General features: G+C 40.4%; 2 protein-coding genes across 2 annotated transcripts in view; both read right to left on the bottom strand.

The window, feature by feature from the left end:
* Positions 1-14721, bottom strand: part of LOC130920651 (sialoadhesin-like) — a 111626-nt gene that overhangs the window by 32743 nt on the left and 64162 nt on the right. The gene's annotated exons all lie outside the window — the stretch shown is intronic.
* LOC130920653 (carcinoembryonic antigen-related cell adhesion molecule 5-like) overlaps positions 5309-14721 on the bottom strand; it is a 32699-nt gene continuing 23286 nt past the window's right edge. Inside the window, exons 8-10 of the mRNA XM_057844015.1 lie at positions 13648-14008; positions 10772-10814; positions 5309-6668 (exon numbers count right to left, since the gene is read on the bottom strand). Coding sequence (XP_057699998.1) covers positions 6522-6668; positions 10772-10814; positions 13648-14008 — 551 coding nt within the window. The 3' untranslated portion in view covers positions 5309-6521. The remainder of the gene's footprint in view (positions 6669-10771; positions 10815-13647; positions 14009-14721) is intronic.

The following is a 14721-nucleotide window of genomic DNA, read 5'->3' on the forward strand; positions in this document are numbered from 1 at the left end:
TGTAAAACATCATGTCCGGTCTACTTGAGCCCAGCCCTTTTTTCTGTTTGTGGCAGTGCAGTTTTGTATTACTAATTTGTTTTTCTGGCAAGCTCTTTGAGAATTTATTCAATATCCTTGATATCAGACGTAAGGGTTTTTCATATGTGTTGGAACCAAGATCAGGCTATCTCCATCAGTAAGATACTGTATTTAAGAGTGTCCTAAACTCTAGACTGTCAAGTCCTATTGGCATTCAGCCACTTAAAGTATTTCCGAGTATATTCCATGGACTCTTAAGAAAAGAAGTCGTATGAAGAACTGCCATAGACAAAATCTATTTCTCAGGTTCTTTTATTCTCTTGAATGGGCAAGAACTGACGACACACAATTCTGTAGTAATGAATAAAGTACAGAGTCTACATTTATTGCGGAAAGAAAAGACTGGCCGACCACCGAATCTCCCGACAACACTACGGGGAGCTCCCGAGTCAATCTGCCCCAACCTTCATAACCAGTTCATATTTGTCCTATCAAGTAACAGCCTCTAGATAAAAACAATGGAAGAAAAAGTTCTTCCATTGTTCCAAAGTTCTTGTACACAAACAGCACTGTTACCAGACGTTCATAGATAAACACACAGTTATGTGCAACGATGTGAAATGAACAGATATATGTTCAAGTGAATAAATGGAAATTTACACTCACCGGCCACTTTATTAGGTACACCATGCTAGTAATGGGTTGGACCCCCTTTTGCCTTCAGAACTGCCTCAATTCTTCGTGGCATAGATTCAACAAGGTGCTGGAAGCATTCTTCAGAGAGTTTGCTCCATATTGACATGATGGCATCACACAGTTGGTGCAGATTTGTCGGCTGCACATCCATGATGCGAATCTCCCGTTCCACCACATCTCAAAGATGCTCTATTGAATTGAGATCTGGTGACTTTGGAGGCCATTTGAGTACAGTGAACTCATTGTCATGTTTAAGAAACCTGAGAAAGTCTGAGATGATTCCAGCTTTATGACATGGCGCATTATCCTGCTGAAAGTAGCCATCAGAAGTTGGGTACATTGTGGTCATAAAGGGAAGGACATGGTCAGCAACAATACTCAGGTTGGCTGTGGCGTTCCAATGATGCCCAATTGGTACCAAGGGGCCCAAACAGTGCCAAGAAAATATTCCCCACACCATTACACCACCACCAAAAGCCTGAACCGTTGATACAAGGCAGGATGGATCCATGCTTTCATGTTGTTGACGCCAAATTCTGACCCTACCATCCGAATGTCGCAGCAGAAATCGAGACAGGCAACTTTTTTCCAATCTTCTATTGTCCAATTTCGATGAGCTTGTGCAAATTGTAGTCTCAGTTTCCTGTTCTTAGCAGAAAGGCTAAGACCACGGTGTGGTCTTCTGCTGCTGTAGCCCATCTGCCTCAAAGTTCGACGTACTGCGCGTTCAGAGATGCTCTTCTGCCTACCTTGGTTGTAACGGGTGGTTATTTGAGTCACTGTTGCCTTTCTATCAGCTCGAACCAGTGTGGCCATTCTCCTCTGACCTCTGGCATCAATAAGGCATTTCTGCCCACAGAACTGCCGCTCAGTGGATATTTTTTCTTTTTTGGACCATTCTCTGTAAATAGTAGAGATGGTTGTGCGTGAAAATCCCAATAGATCAGCAGTTTCTGAAATACTCAGACCAGCCCTTCTGGCACCAACAACCATGCCACGTTCAAAGTCACTCAAATCACCTTTCTTCCCCATACTGATGCTCGGTTTGAACTGCAGGAGATTGCCTTAAACCATATCTACATGCCTAAATGCACTGAGTTGCCGCCATGTGATTGGCTGATTAGAAATTAAGTGTTAACAAGCAGTTGGACAGGTGTACAGGTGTAAAGTGGCTGGTGAGTGTATATCTACAACTCGCCCCACCTTCCATGCTGGACTTTAAAAAAACGCAGCTATCTCTGTAAAGACCCATAAGGTCTGGAACAGTCTACCACTCGCCATCAGGGAGCGTCCTTTATTACAAACCTTCAAAACTCACCGCCATCAGTGGTTGAAAACAAGGGCGTAGGTTTGGTCTCAACATTGGTAGGGACGATATTACCGTAATGCACATAATGCAAACATTGATCCAAATAACGGACGACTAGCTTGACTTCGTTTTTCCTTGTGGAGGCTGGCCTGACCACCGTAGTTTTGACGGTTAGCAAGTTTAATGTTATGCTAACTATTGCAGGTCTGACTTCAGTAGCAAAATTTAACTTATGTAACTTATGTAGTGAGAGGGAAGGCTTTGAGCAAATATGGAAACCTTTATTGGACTTTATCGACAAATGGGGCGTACAACTACCTGTGGTATGCTAATGTGTGAAATTATTTGACTTGTGGACTGTTTTTTTTTTTTTTTTTTGTTCTGTGTTGTCATCAGGGCCGTTACCAGGGGGGGCAGGGGTGGGCAGTGCCCACCCACGGACACGCTCTGCCCACCCAAAGAAAACTGGATGTTGTACTAATGTCACAATCGCTCGGAGGTTCTTTTGACATCGACATTTGTTACCACCGATAGGAAAAGGAGTCTAAAAGCGTTCAAATTTTAAAAACACACATTTATTTTAAAAAAGTGATTAAATAAAATAGCTAAAAACTCTCGAGTCAGTTCCGGCTGCGGAGTCTCTTTTTGCCGCCCATGTCTCGTCCTGGTGCGGCGTCTTTCTGTTCCGTTACCTGCGTAGGGACTAGTCAGGGGAGAAAATCCGTTCTCCCTTTGTTTTTGGAAGAAAAAGGCTCTCACTCACAAAGAGAACATCTGTCACACATATATTACAATGATGCTCTGACGTGGCAGAGCTCAGACGACTGTTATAATACTGGAAGATGGGGTTAACTGGTAAACCAATGGTGCCATGATTGAGACAAAATACGTCAAAATATGTCATATCATGACGCGTGGGTGGCCAGGACTTTTACCAATTATTAAATGTCACCATGTAGCTTAGAACAGCTTTACCCTTTAGAGCGCCTGCCTGCCCTTCCTCGCCTCAGGATGTAGACAGCTGTGCTCTGAATTATGAATTTTTAGATAACTCTTGTACAATAATAAAGCTTAAACTATCTATCAACATTTGAAAAGCATATGTTGGGAAGCAATTCCTTGACAGCGAGCATGACAAATTTAGCCCCAAAGTTTACTCCGAGTCAGAGTAACTTTTATGATTTGTAATGTTGCAGATATGGCTGGATCGTTACCAAGCTTCGGCAGAGCGTGCTGATGAGCTGATTATTTGGTTCAGATGTGTGGTAGGAGGGAGACATGACAAACAAGCTGGATCGGTGCACTCCGGACCAGACTTGGTGACTTCTGGATTAAAGGAATATCTAAGCATTTGGAACCAAGAAGTCCAGGAAAAATCTGGCCTCCTGATTGAAATACGCCTTTCTGCGCATTAGCGCACACAAAACCGCGCTAAGGTGGGAAGCAAGGCAAGGTGAATTTATTTGCATAGCACAATTCAATTAAGGTATTTCAAAGTGCTTTGAATGCCATTAAAACACATAAACAATAAACACAAATAAACTATACACCAAGGTCACAGAAAATCATTTTTATTATTGAGTACTTCAAGAGGCTACCAATGACACATGTTTGCACGGTTAAATGTGGAAAAACCTGGAGGGAAATGGGTTACATAAAGCGATATAATTTAAGGCTTTGTAATGACTTACTTTTTTAATCACATGAAATCATAAAAATATATGTCCCAAACATTTATTCATATTTGAATAGAATTTGGTGGATTACTGGATCAAGTAACATCAACACACATATACATAATGTAGTGATGGGCGATACCAGTGATTTTGGATTCAATCCGATACCAAGTAATACTATATATATATGTATGTATGTATGTATGTATGTATGTATGTATGTATGTATGTATGTATGTATGTATGTATGTATGTATGTATGTATGTATGTATGTATGTATATATGTATGTATATATATATATATATATATATCACGGTGGCTGAGTGGTTAGCACGTCTGCCTCACAGTTCTGAGATCAAGGGTTCAATCCCGGGCTTCGGCCTTCCTGTGTGGAGTTTGTATGTTCTACCTGTGCCTGCGTGGGTTTCCTCCGGGAACTCCGGTTTCCTCCCACATCCCAAAATCATGCATGGTAGGCTGATTGAACACTCTAAATTGTCCGTAGGTATGAGTGTGTGCGCGAATAGTTGTATGTCTCCGTGTGCTCTGCGATTGGCCGGCAACCAGTTCAGGGTGTCCCCTGCCTACTGCCCGTAGTCAGCTGAGATAGGTTCCAGCACCTCCGCGACCCTCGTGAGGAAAAAGCGGCATGGAAAATGAATGAATGAATATATATGTATGTATATATGTATGTATATAGAGTTCTCAGCCATTCTGATGATATCTAATGTCCAACAACACCAAGCACTCAAAAACTAATAAAAGTCCCTTTGTGTCAAATATGCATTGCAATGGAAAAACTGCTGCTTTTAATAACTAGCAAAGCAGTTTCCCTACAAACTCACAAACCAATCCATCAACAACCATTATTAAGTCCATTAGTCAGTCTCACTCTTTAAACATGACCCTTCAATTCATATGCACAGAACATTTCCCTGCTACGCGTTATATTTTAATCAAATTTTAATCTACCTAAGTTAAATATTTTGAATCTAATTAAAGAAGGAATTAATAGTAGCATGTTACCGCCCTCTAATGATAGATCGTTAAAAACAAATCCAATAAACAATAGTCACTTGCAATTAAAAAAAAAAAAAAGGAATAATAGCTAATGTTAGAAATACAGTAAGGGGAGATGTGTGTATTTGAAATGTTAAGTAATAATTCATATATTTTTTATACCCAACTTGCATGCTGGTAGTTCACTTGACTATCCTATGGAATATGATGAGGGCTGATTTGTCCTCATTGTATCAAAAACTAATAAAATGGAGACTCACATTTAGGTTACAGTAATACTTCACTGTTGAATATGTCACTATGGTCATTTTACTTTTCTTATATAATGCGGTATGAACTTTGCTTTTCACAAACAAGATGTAGCTATAACTTTCCATTACAAAGCATATTCAATAGTGCTGCAAAGTTCTTTTTATGTGAGATGACAAAAACGCCATATTTATCATTTCATATTGCACATCAGCCACTAATGCTTATATCGTCTCTGATTATCTATTAGCACCTACGTTACCTGGATAAGTCCTCCCTTTCGCAATCGCCCCTTCTAAAGTACTTTGCTTTGCTTCGGCGACGTGCTCGTCTTTTCTCGTGTCCTCCTCAGCTTGAGCGGCATGTTTTTCATTTAATTCGTCATGTGCTTCAGGATGCACGTTTCTTAAGTGTTTCGTCAGGCTTTTGGTATAACCAGAATATCTGACAGTTTCGGCACAAACTGTGCACTTAGCCTCGTTGCTATTTATTGAAATGAAATATGTCCAAACCAGACTTCTTTTACGATCTGTCGTAGATGCCACAGCCATGCTACCACTAGCTTCCAAATGTTTGTTGTGACTGTGTTGGTGCCTCGTGAGAGGGGCGGAGGAAAAGCATGCTGATCGACATATGATAGGGACGTAAATGGGGGCGAGAGCAGACACCAGTGCTCTGCTAATGTGCGTGTACTGCTTACGTGCGTGTAGAACGCGAAAGGCAAAAGTCGTACAAAAAGTGTACAAAAATATACCCAAAAAACAGTCAAAGAAAATATAATATATTTATTCCAAATATCGATACTTTTGCTTGGGGATCGATACCTAAAACGCTGGATCGAAATATCGATATTTTGGTATCGATCCGCCCATCCTGAACATATTGGTAGCGCAGTAAAAATGCATTTACTGTTATTGCATTTGAGTACAAAAAATAAATAAATAAATAAAAATCCAGCAAAGAAAAAGCATAAATTTAACAGACATGAAGCCACTTTATAACCATTTTGCCTTTAAATGGTTTAAAAAGAAAAACAATAATACAATTTTAGTACATTTTGCGAAGATTATTTTAAGTGACACTATTTGGTGCATCCTGTTATGATAGATGTCTATCCAATTTTGTGTCGGTGTAACTGGTTGTGTTGTGGCCGGCAATATTTTCTCTTACTACCATCTTGGCATCTTGGCAATTTCTCATGCCTCTTTTTCTCCCGATTTGGTGTCAGCGGGAAGAACGGATTTCAAAGTTTGAATTTTTCTGTATTTTTCCATGCGTTACTCTTAAGGTAATTCGCCCAAAATGGCTTAATCAAACCCGAATTTGCTAACTTCCTGATTAATTTCAGGCAATGGTATTTAAACTTATGAACTCAGTTTTACTCATGCATGTACAGTATCAGTATCAGAATGGATTGGGGGTTGTGTTGTGGACTAATCATGGATGTCTGGATCAATTTTAGTCTCTAGGCGAAAAAGAGTCGTTAAAATTATGTTTAAAGAGGTGAAAAGAATGATGCAGAACTCATCCTGAGGCTTGGCCACCACATTAGATGACTGTGTCCACCACACTATCGTATTCATCCTCATCCTGGTCTGTTTTGTCGTTGGTGACATTGGAGTAGATTGGAGAGTGTTCGGAGAATGCCACCCCCTCCTTCAGTTGATCCCTGCTGCTGTCTTCATTTGTGTTTGGCTGACAACATTTTTAATCAGTCTCATTATTCATTGTTATTTTAAAAATACATTTTCTGGTTTTGAAATGATTTAGCATTTCTCAACATTTTTCAGAGAAACTGAGATTTGTAAGCAGTTACCCATTTAGTATTATTTCTTGATATATGGCGGAAAACACTCAGGTGACTTGAAGTTCTGCTTTGAGACCCCCAATTCGGCCAAATTTCAAAATTGTCCTATATGCATGGATACATCATTGGAAAGCTTGAAATCTCAATTTTCTGGGGGAATTTTTTTTTGAACAGGAGGGCATTTAAAAATACATATATATATTTTAAACAGCAAAACCCTAACTGGAGATGAGAGAATGAGAGAGAGCATAATTAAAGACGCCATGATTTCAACGAGATATTATCGCATACTTACCTCTTTTCGTTCCGAAAACTCCATTGGGCATGTATCACCGAGTGTCAAGACACAGCTCTGAATGGCCAGAGCTGGATTTTGGGGGGGATTTTACGGGTGAAACTGAGTAATATCACAAGGGTCGCGATGCAGAAATCGCAGACATCAAGGAGTGGTCCAGATTTTCTTTTGCATATATTTACCCTTTTCAATGTTTTTATTTATTTATTTATTTTCTTTTTTTTTTTTTGTTTGGATTGATTATTTCCCATCTAAAATATTGGGGAAAATACGACAGTAACGAAAAAAAAATACAATTAAGCGACAGTTATGAGGTAGATATCCGTGACTTTTTTATAGACGCTGATTTTTTCATTGTGACGTAATTTGTTTAAAAGTTTAAAATATGCGAGTGAATCATTTTCTAAAGTCGATTTTTTTTCTTTTTTAAACTAAATATTGGACATCAATTAATGATTGCTAAATGATAATGATAAGCTAAAAACGACAGACATTTTGAATTATAAATATAATTACTGGCCTTATTTTTATGACTTTTTCTTTTATGATATTTTTTATAGGTTGAAACAAAAGCGGTTGCGCGATGTCTGTAAAAGGGGGGGGGGGGGGGGTGTTCCAGGGTAGAATGGACAAATTAAAAATAGTTTGTGGGCTTAATGCGCAATGAATCTGCTATGGCAGCATATAGACATATTGTTCTATCAAACACAACAGTTTATTTTGAAAAGGGGTGCAAGAGCAGAAACTTCTTTTTTTTACTTCACCTGGATGAGCACTAACTATCTTCTACTTAACCCTGAAAAGACAGAAGTCCTTATAATAGGCCCGAAAAGTGTGAGAGACTCTTTAGCTGCCCAGATAGTCACTCTGGACAATGTAAGTGTAGCCTCCAGCACCACAGTTTTAAACCTAGGAGTTTTATTCGACCCTGACTTATCGTTTAAAGCTCACATTAAATAAACCTGCAGAACAGCCTTCTTTCACCTGCGCAACGTAGCCAAAATTAGAAATATTTTATCTAAAAGCGATGCAGAAAAATTAATTCACGCGTTCGTTACATCGAGATTGGATTACTGTAACTCCCTACTTGCAGCTTGTCCTAAAAGTTCTCTAAAAGGTCTTCAGCTAGTCCAAAACGCAGCAGCAAGACTTTTAACAGGAACCAATAGAAGCGAGCACATCACCCCTGTGCTCCAGGCACTTCACTGGCTTCCAGTCGAGTTTAGAATTAAATTTAAAATACTCCTTCTTACATTTAAGACCATTAATGGGTTGGGGCCATCTTATCTCACCGATGCTCTGGTTCCATACCGCCCCAACAGAACACTCCGATCTCAGAATGCAGGTCTACTGATAGTTCCCAGGGTTTATAAAAGTACTGTCGGAGCTAGAGCCTTTAGCCACCAAGCCCCTGTTTTATGGAATCAGCTTCCAGCTAGTATTAAAGAAGCCGAGACAGTCTGCACATTTAAGATTAGATTAAAAACGTTCCTATTCGACAAAGCTTATGGTTAGGCTAGTTGAAGTCGGAGTAGACTCACAGTTTAGTCTAAGCTGCACTAGAAGCTATAATGCTGGGGGAAGTACAGCCGCTGAGTTCTATCTCCTTTTCTTACTCTACCTACCACTTGTCTTACTTTATTTCTATTTTCCAATGTTAATATCTAGTTGTCTAGTCTCTTCATCACTAGTCACCCGGTGTCCCCTTCCCCCCCTCCCCTCTGGGGAGGGGCTATTTTTCAGCTACAGCCTCCTGACTGTCCGGACCCCTGGCCGGATAGACGTCCTCGCTGCTACCCCCGTCTCATCTGGCTAGATGGACCTCTTCTTGCTCCTTTACTCCACTGCATTTTTACGGACTGTAATTTCGCCTGCTAATTCCCATTAGCAGTTCTGGGGTTCCTGTCTATCCGTCCTGGGAGTGGATCTCTCCTGACTGTGGTACTCCCCGAGGTTTCTCATTTTTCTCCCAATTGACTCTGGAGTTTTTGGAGTTTTTCCTTGCCGGCATGGAGTGTCTTAAGGATAGGGGATACCCAGGACTTGAACTGTATCTATTCATCTTTGTTGCTTCATTTCTAATTGTGTATCATATTGCCTCTGTAAAACCCTTTGAGACATCTGCTGTGATTGAGGGCTATACAAATAAAATTGAATTGAATTGGATTGAATTTGCAAATCATGGTTTAAAATAAGTATTTGATGTATACCAAAAGTTCATCTCAATACTTTGTTATGTACCATTTGTTGGCAATAACGGAGGCCAAACGTTTTCTGTAACTCTTCACAAGCTTTTCACACACTGTTGCTGGTATTTTGGCCCATTCCTCCATGCAGATCTCCTCTAGACCAGTGATGTTTTGGGGCCGTCGTTGGGCAACAGGGACTTTCAACTCCCTCCTCACCCCGTGGCGTCAAAATGATAACAATAACGGGGAGCAAAAATCCCAGAACCACACGGGGGGGGGGGGGGGGGGGGGGCTAGTGAATGACCTACAAAGAGCTGGGACCACAGTAACAAAGGCTACTATCAGTAACACAATGCGCCGCCAGGGACTCAAATCCTGCATTGCCAGACGTGTCCCCCTGATTTAGAAAGTACACGTCCAGGCCCGTCTGCGGTTCGCTAGAGAGCATTTGGATGATGCAGAAGAGGACTGGGAGAATGTGTTATGGTCAGATGAAACCAATATAGAACTTTTTGGTAAAAAGACAGGTTCTCTTGTTTGGAGGAAAAAGAATACCAAATTGCACCATGCCCACTGTGAAGCATGGGGGTGCAAACATCATGCTTTGGGGCTGGTTTTCTGCAAAGGGACTAGGACGACTGATCTGTGTAAAGGAAAGAGTGAATGGGGCCACGTATCGAGAGATTTGGGGTGAAAATCTCCTTCCATCAGCAAGGGCATTGAAGATGAGACGTGGCTGGGTCTTTCAGCATGACAATGATCCCAAACACCCAGCCAGGGCAACAAAGGAGTGGCTTCGTAAGAAGCATTTCAAGGTCCTGCAGTGGCCTAGCCAGTCTCCAGATCTCAACCCCATAGAAAATCTGTGGAGGGAGTTGAAAGTCCGTGTTGCCCAACGACAGTCCCAAAACATCACTGCTCTAGAGGAGATCTGCTTGGAGGAATGGGCCAAAATACCAGCAACAGTGTGTGAAAAACTTGTGAAGAGTTACAGAAAATGTTTGGCCTCCGTTATTGCCAACAAAGGGTACATAACAAAGTATTGAGATGAATTTTTGGTATTGACCAAATATTTATTTTCCACCATGATTTGCAATAAAATTATTTTAAAATCAAACAATGTGATTTTCTGGGTTTTTTTCCACATTTTGTCTCTCATGGTTGAGGTTTAACCATGTTGACAATTACAGGCCTCTCTAATATTTTCAAGTGGGAGAACCTGCACAATTAGTGGTTGACTAAATACTTATTTGCCCCACTGTATATATTTTTTAAATTTATTTATTTATTAACAAGCATTTTCATCTATTCTTAAACCGAATGAAATTCAACTTTAGTTTAATGATTCAGAAATTTTTGAATGGTTAAGATATTTCAGCAACAGTAAAACCTTTTGGGAAATATCAATTTTAAAAACAAATATTTTAAATTGGCCAAATGTATAAAATGTTTAGCGCTGTTGATATTGATATTAAAACAATGACTTATAATAAATTTGTCGCCTCACCTGAAATTTGGAGTGCATCCTGCCTTTTGATGTAGTCTTTTTCCTGAAAGAAGAGGAAAAATCAAATGAAATCAATTTTACAGTCCTGACCTAATTTCACGGCGATCTATTCATGGGGATGGCGTGGCTCATTGGTAGAGTAGTTGTCCCCCAGCCCAGTGGTTGTGGGTTTGATTCTCTGCCCTGATGAACTCGCCTAAGTATCCTTAAGCAAGATACTGAACCCCACATTGCTCCTGGTGCTGCGTCACCAGTAGGTAGATGGCGATGTAGTGTAAAGCGCCTTGAAAGGTGGAAAAGCACTATACAAGTATAACACCAACACCATCCAAACATAATGGAGGATTAGCATTTTAAAAGGGAACCACGGATAGAAAGACGTGTGCTTCTTAAAAGATACATGTTAGTACAATTTACTATAATTTGTACAATTTTTAACCAAAAAATTGACTAGTAGCTCGCCATAGTTGTTGACGTCACAGGGCGGTGAGTTCACATGGCATGCTGCCGTACTTCACAGTGTCACTCTTTAACTATGTAAAGTGGTTATTTAAATACGCCACAAGGTGTCAATGGTGAGTTTTAAATCAGTTGGAGATCAAGCCAATGAGTGCGTTTCATCCCCTGACTGACGCCGTAGTTTTCTTTTTGTTCCAGAAGCCCCAAATGCGGGTCCATTGTGCCTTACGTTCAATTGTATGTTGTGACGATAAAATACCTGATAATGGCTCCCAGCGTAATAGTCATATTTTTGTTTTATTTTCACTATATAATACTTATGTTCAATTGTGTGTTATGGAGAAGGAGTTCCCAAACCTTATGCCAATAAATGGCGCGGTCCGAGCTACGAATCTGAATGCCTGTGTCGAGAGATGTCCCGATCGATCGGGATGGGTCCAATCACGTCTATTTCAAAGTATCGGAATCGGCAAAAAAATATCAGACATGCCTTTTTTAATATACAGTATATATTTTTTTAATCGTTTTCTAATTGTATTTAACGTCAACAAAATGTCTTAAACTCATCCAGAGTCTTTAATTTTGGCTTAAAGTGGGGCTGTCAAATTTATCGCGTCAACGGCGGTAATAACATTAAAATATTTAACGCAATTAACGCATGCGCTGCACTACCCACTCACGTATTGACGCATTCAATTTATAATGGCACCGTATTACGTATACATAGAACTAAAAGGCAACGTAAAATGAGTAGAGAGAATTTTGGCAGCCTTTGAAGCCTTTTTTTAATTGGCTACAGCCTTACAATCCCTCTCTCAACGATCAGAAATATTGTGGGAAGATATATCAATTGGTACCATTACGCACAGTCATGGTTGCACTTCCCATCATGCATTTGGGCAGAAGTTAAATGGCTAAATTATCATTTACTGAAAGCTCATAAAAATCAACTAGATGGCAATATTTAGTCACAATATACAAAGTCACATTTGTCCTTTAAGAATTACAAGTCTTTCTATCTGTGGATCCCTCTCACAGAAAGAATGTTAACAATGTAAATGCCATCTTGAGGATTTGTTTTCATAATAAACAAATACATACGTATATATTCGTCTGAGTTTTATTCATTTTTTTCTTAATGCATTGCCAAAATGTATATGATCGGGAAAAATTATCGGGAATGATTGGAATTGAATCGGGAGCAAAAAAAAAAAGCAATCGGATGGGGAAATATCGGGATCGGCAGATACTCAAACTAAAACGATCGGGATCAGATCGGGAGCAAAAAAACATGATCGGAACAGCCCTACCTGTGTCCACTCGCCTTTCTCTCTACCTTACACCCCATCACCATCCTCTTAGATCGCAATTCAAAATAGGGTGTCATTATAATCTGTTGGGCAGAAAATGGCACGAATAGCCAGCAATCAAACAAGTTTAATGCATTTATACATTTTCCGTGTCACTTATTCACCGGGAAGCAAGCTTCAGGAGTGACATCTGATGAGTCTGACAAATCTGAGAACACCAGCAGGATGATCATCGATCTGGACAGAGCTTTTACGTGACAATAATGAGGTATGATGTCATGAGACGCCATAACACGTCTCAGTAGAGGCAAATTGCATTAAAGTTTCGTGTTCTGTGATGTACGGGGAATCTGCAAAAAATAATTTAACTGCAGGGTTTCACTGCTGGGTTTCCCCAATCATATGTAAAGCACACGACAGCTCTGGATGCTAACTATCTCCATGATAATATTGGAATAAGTTGGATCAGGAGGGTGCTGTCACTAGCGAACTTGACACATTAACGCTACTTGTCTCATCCCGTCTTTCCTGTTGATTTTGCTTTTGTTTTCCTTCTCATTAATGTTCCACGCGGGTTCAAATTGGAAGGGCAGAACCGATGACATGTTTATCTAGTTTCAAGAGTGATACTGTGGAAGTCTGGCAGCGTACCCATGTGACGTCACCGCCCTGCGACGTCAACAACAATGGCGACCTACTAGTTCAAATGATTTTACAGATTTTATAAAAACGAAAACTTTAAGAGGGGTTTTAATATCAAATTATTTTAACTCGTACTTACATTTATTTTTTTTTACTACATGTCTTTCTATCCGTGGTACCATTTAAGTCTGCAATTCGTTAGTGTAATTTATCAGCCCTGACACACACACACACACACACACACACACACAAATAATAATAATCAGGCTCCAAGTATTGGCGTGTATTCATCCCTGGAATATACCTGCTAACTTTCACTGTGATCCGTCAACTCCTCCAATGATTGTTGGAGGAGTTGCAATTTTAGTTAGTGTCCTCACCAAGAAGAAGAACAAAAACGTGAACAAAGCAAGTTTTTGAAAACCCCTTCAGGCCATCTAACAATAAGTGACAAAATGAACATACCAGAACAGCAGGACGGTGACTAAAAGCAGGATGAGCAGGATGCCGGCTGTGGCGTAACGCACAGCCACCGCTGTTAGAGCACCCTGTGACCTTGACCTAAATTTCTCTGCTCGGAGCAGGACTGTGGCATTCCGGCTTCCTTGGGAGTTTCGGGCCACGCAGTGATACTCGCCCTCGTTGTCCTGTTGGAAGTTGATTATGTTGAACATGGCTCCCGTGAACCTGGGAGACTCCTCGTGGTCCTTGTACCAAAAGTAGCTAGCGGCGGGGTTAGCATCACTGGTACACGTCAATCTGACCGAAGAACCAATGCTGACGTTAGTACAGGGTCTCGCTGAGATGCTTGGTAGCCGAGGAACATCTGTTGGGGAATACTTTTGATTTACTAATATAGATATATACAGTGTGTTACAAAAGTGAGTACACCCCTCACATTTCGGCAGATAATTAAGTATATCTTTTCATGGGACAACACTGACAAAATGATACTTTGACACAATGAAAAGTAGTCTGTGTGCAGCTTATATAATAGAGTTCATTTATTTTCCCCTCAAAATAACTCAAAATATAACCATTAGTATCTAAACCCCTGGCAACAAAAGTGAGTACACCCTTTCGAAAAAACGTACATCCCTAAATGTCCAAATTGCAGGAGTGCTGTCAGCATTGCTGCAGAGATTGAAGAGGGGGGGGGGGGGGGGGTCAGCCTGTTAGTGCTCAGACCATATGCCGCACTCTACACCAAATTGGTGTGCATGGCTGTCACCTCAGGAGGAAGCCTCTTCTGGAGACGGTACACAACCAAGCCCGCCCGTCTCATCAGACCATAGGACATGGTTCCAGTAATCCATGTGCTTTGTTGACATGTCTTCAGCAAACTGCGGGCTTTCTGGCTGACAGCACTCCTGTAACAAGTCGCATGACATTTTGGAAGGGATAATGACAAGCAGTACTCGATTTGGAAATTTTGGGATGTACGTTTTTTCAAATGAGTGCACTCACCTTTGTTGCCAGGGGTTTAGATATTAATGGCTATATTTTGGGTTATTTTGAGGGGAAAATAAATGAACTCTA

The sequence above is a fragment of the Corythoichthys intestinalis genome, chromosome 8, assembly GCF_030265065.1.
Source record: "Corythoichthys intestinalis isolate RoL2023-P3 chromosome 8, ASM3026506v1, whole genome shotgun sequence".
NCBI lineage: Eukaryota > Metazoa > Chordata > Actinopteri > Syngnathiformes > Syngnathidae > Corythoichthys > Corythoichthys intestinalis.